The sequence below is a fragment of the Anopheles aquasalis genome, chromosome 2 (assembly GCF_943734665.1).
Source record: "Anopheles aquasalis chromosome 2, idAnoAquaMG_Q_19, whole genome shotgun sequence".
Classification (NCBI taxonomy): Eukaryota; Metazoa; Arthropoda; class Insecta; order Diptera; family Culicidae; genus Anopheles; species Anopheles aquasalis.
The window spans coordinates 74,226,035-74,228,146 of NC_064877.1; the positions used below are offsets into that span (position 1 = coordinate 74,226,035).

A 2,112-nucleotide genomic window follows, 5' to 3' on the forward strand; every position below is an offset into this window, starting at 1 on the left:
TCAAATGAAATTCAAATTGCAATTCCCTTCATCCCATCGAGATTCGCGACGACCACCCGATGGACCAATAAAACGGTGAAAAGGGTTTCCTCGCGACGGTGAGAGGGGCAAAAAAACAACTGGAAAATTTCCCAATAAATTGAAACGTTAATATAAATATTCACGAACCCCACTCGGCTCGCCCAGGATGCGGTCGTAACCTTACGTAACCGCCGCTGGATGGAGCTTGTTATGTTGTTCACGTTGGCGAATGTTTTTTTCATTGCCCCGAGTTGGTACCGATCTTTGACCCCTCAACAATCTGGAACGTGATTAACAAACAAAAAAAAAAACAAAACAAAAATCGGGATCCCATCTCACTCCTCTGTGTGTTTGTGTGGTAAACTATGAAAACAATTGGTTTTGGGTTTTATTGACGTGTTTGGCTTGTTACGGAAATGGGGACATATCGTAACACGAGACGGGGGGGACAGGGGGACAGGAAGACAAGATACAAATTCGACGCGGGACACACACAAACACAAATCATCACACACATGTGATTAACGATGACGACGACCATGATGATGACGCAACGCACGTAAGCATGTCGAACACGTGGCAGCATTTCCTGGAAGGTGATGGATGGATGGATGGATCGATGAAAGAAGGAAGAAAGGCAGGAAGGCAGGACCTTGATCCTTCTCTCTCTCGGCCACACTGACCGCACGCTGCTGTGTGTCCGCGTGAGAGGCCGCGTTGTTGCTGGTTCGGAACTCGATCGGGATCTTTTGCCGCGGGGGAAGATACGAAGGAAGCAGCGTTGTCCATCTATTCACCCGTCATCATCTCCATGAACTCTGTTTTGGTGGTGGTGGTGGATGAGAGGAAAAGAAAAGGGAAGGGACGTGATTAGTTAATGGCTGTCTGTGTTGGCGCTCCGGATCCGGCTTACCGTCAAAGTCCACGGTACCGGAACCATCGGTATCGATTTCTGTAATGATACCGTCCAGATCTTCGTTGGATAGTTTGTCATCGAGGGCGGCCAGGATTTCCTTCAGCGTGCTGTTAAGAGAGAGAGAGAGAGACCGAGAGAGAGGTAGAGGCGGAGAGTTAACATTGGCCATTGGTGTTCATGTTTTGCGCCACGACGAAGACGACGGACAGACAGCACGGACTCGTGCAAGGTTGTATGCCCTGTGGAGCCCTGAAGTGCTGAAGGACAGAGGTCGCACGTGCCTCCGGAGCCATCTCCGGTCGGTGCTTTCGTGCAAGGTGCAATCCTACCTCCGTTCACCTCGTGTTTGGAGCGAGCGGGTAGATTCATCTTCTTTCCACTCGCCAAGAGAGGCCACGGTAACAGCACATAAATTCCAAAGCAACCAGGGCATTTATAATTTACCACCGTTGCCAGCATCGCCAACTTGGTAGTCAGTGCCAGTGGAAATCAAGAACCAACCCTCGACGTCCGTGCGACGGAGGGTGGCACGAGGTCACGGGACCTTCGCACACGGTAACGGATCGTTGGTCCGTGAGTCCGATGTTGCGCATCACCGGACCGGTGATCATATTTATGCCAACCTTGACGTCCGCCTGGTAGTCCAGTAGGTGCCAACGAATGAGGGTAGGCAGAAGGGATGGGGAACTTCCACTTCAGAAATCATCCCCCATTCCTTTCTTTTTCCCTCTCCATCTCTCTTCTGTATTGAGATTTGCAACATAAAAAAATACAATAATAAAATTTCCCCCCAAAAACAGAGCACGGCATCACTAGTGGAAGGCAGAAGGACGTGAAGCACTCTCTTCATTCAGCCATGGCCTGCTTCTTGGCACAAAAAAAACACAACAACAGGCACACAAGCACACGTGGAGAGCGCTCTGTTTTGGTGTCTTAAGTCAAGTCCCCCGGCATCAGCGTAGTCATTTGTTTATGCGACCAAGCCGTGGAGCTCATTCCAGGTGACGCTTGGATTAAGTGGATTTCCGTGGATGAAAAAGCCGGCGCTCGCACTCAAGGAGTTGAGACCGAGCTCTTGTTGTGTTTGGTGTTGCGTTTGCCATTCCATCCACTATCCGCGGGCGGGCGCGTGGGCCTCATCAGTGGCCACTAGACTGATGTTTGCGCGTCCGTGT

The 2,112-nt window shown here is 50.5% G+C and overlaps 1 protein-coding gene across 2 annotated transcripts in view; it reads right to left on the reverse strand.

The window, feature by feature from the left end:
• Positions 1 to 343: 343 nt before the first annotated feature.
• Positions 344 to 2,112, reverse strand: part of LOC126569169 (troponin C) — a 9,772-nt gene continuing 8,003 nt past the window's right edge. For both annotated transcript variants that reach the window (XM_050226094.1, XM_050226093.1), the window contains exons 3-4: positions 935 to 1,044; positions 344 to 839 (exon numbers count right to left, since the gene is read on the reverse strand). In XM_050226094.1, coding sequence (XP_050082051.1) covers positions 811 to 839; positions 935 to 1,044 — 139 coding nt within the window. In that variant the 3' untranslated portion in view covers positions 344 to 810. The remainder of the gene's footprint in view (positions 840 to 934; positions 1,045 to 2,112) is intronic.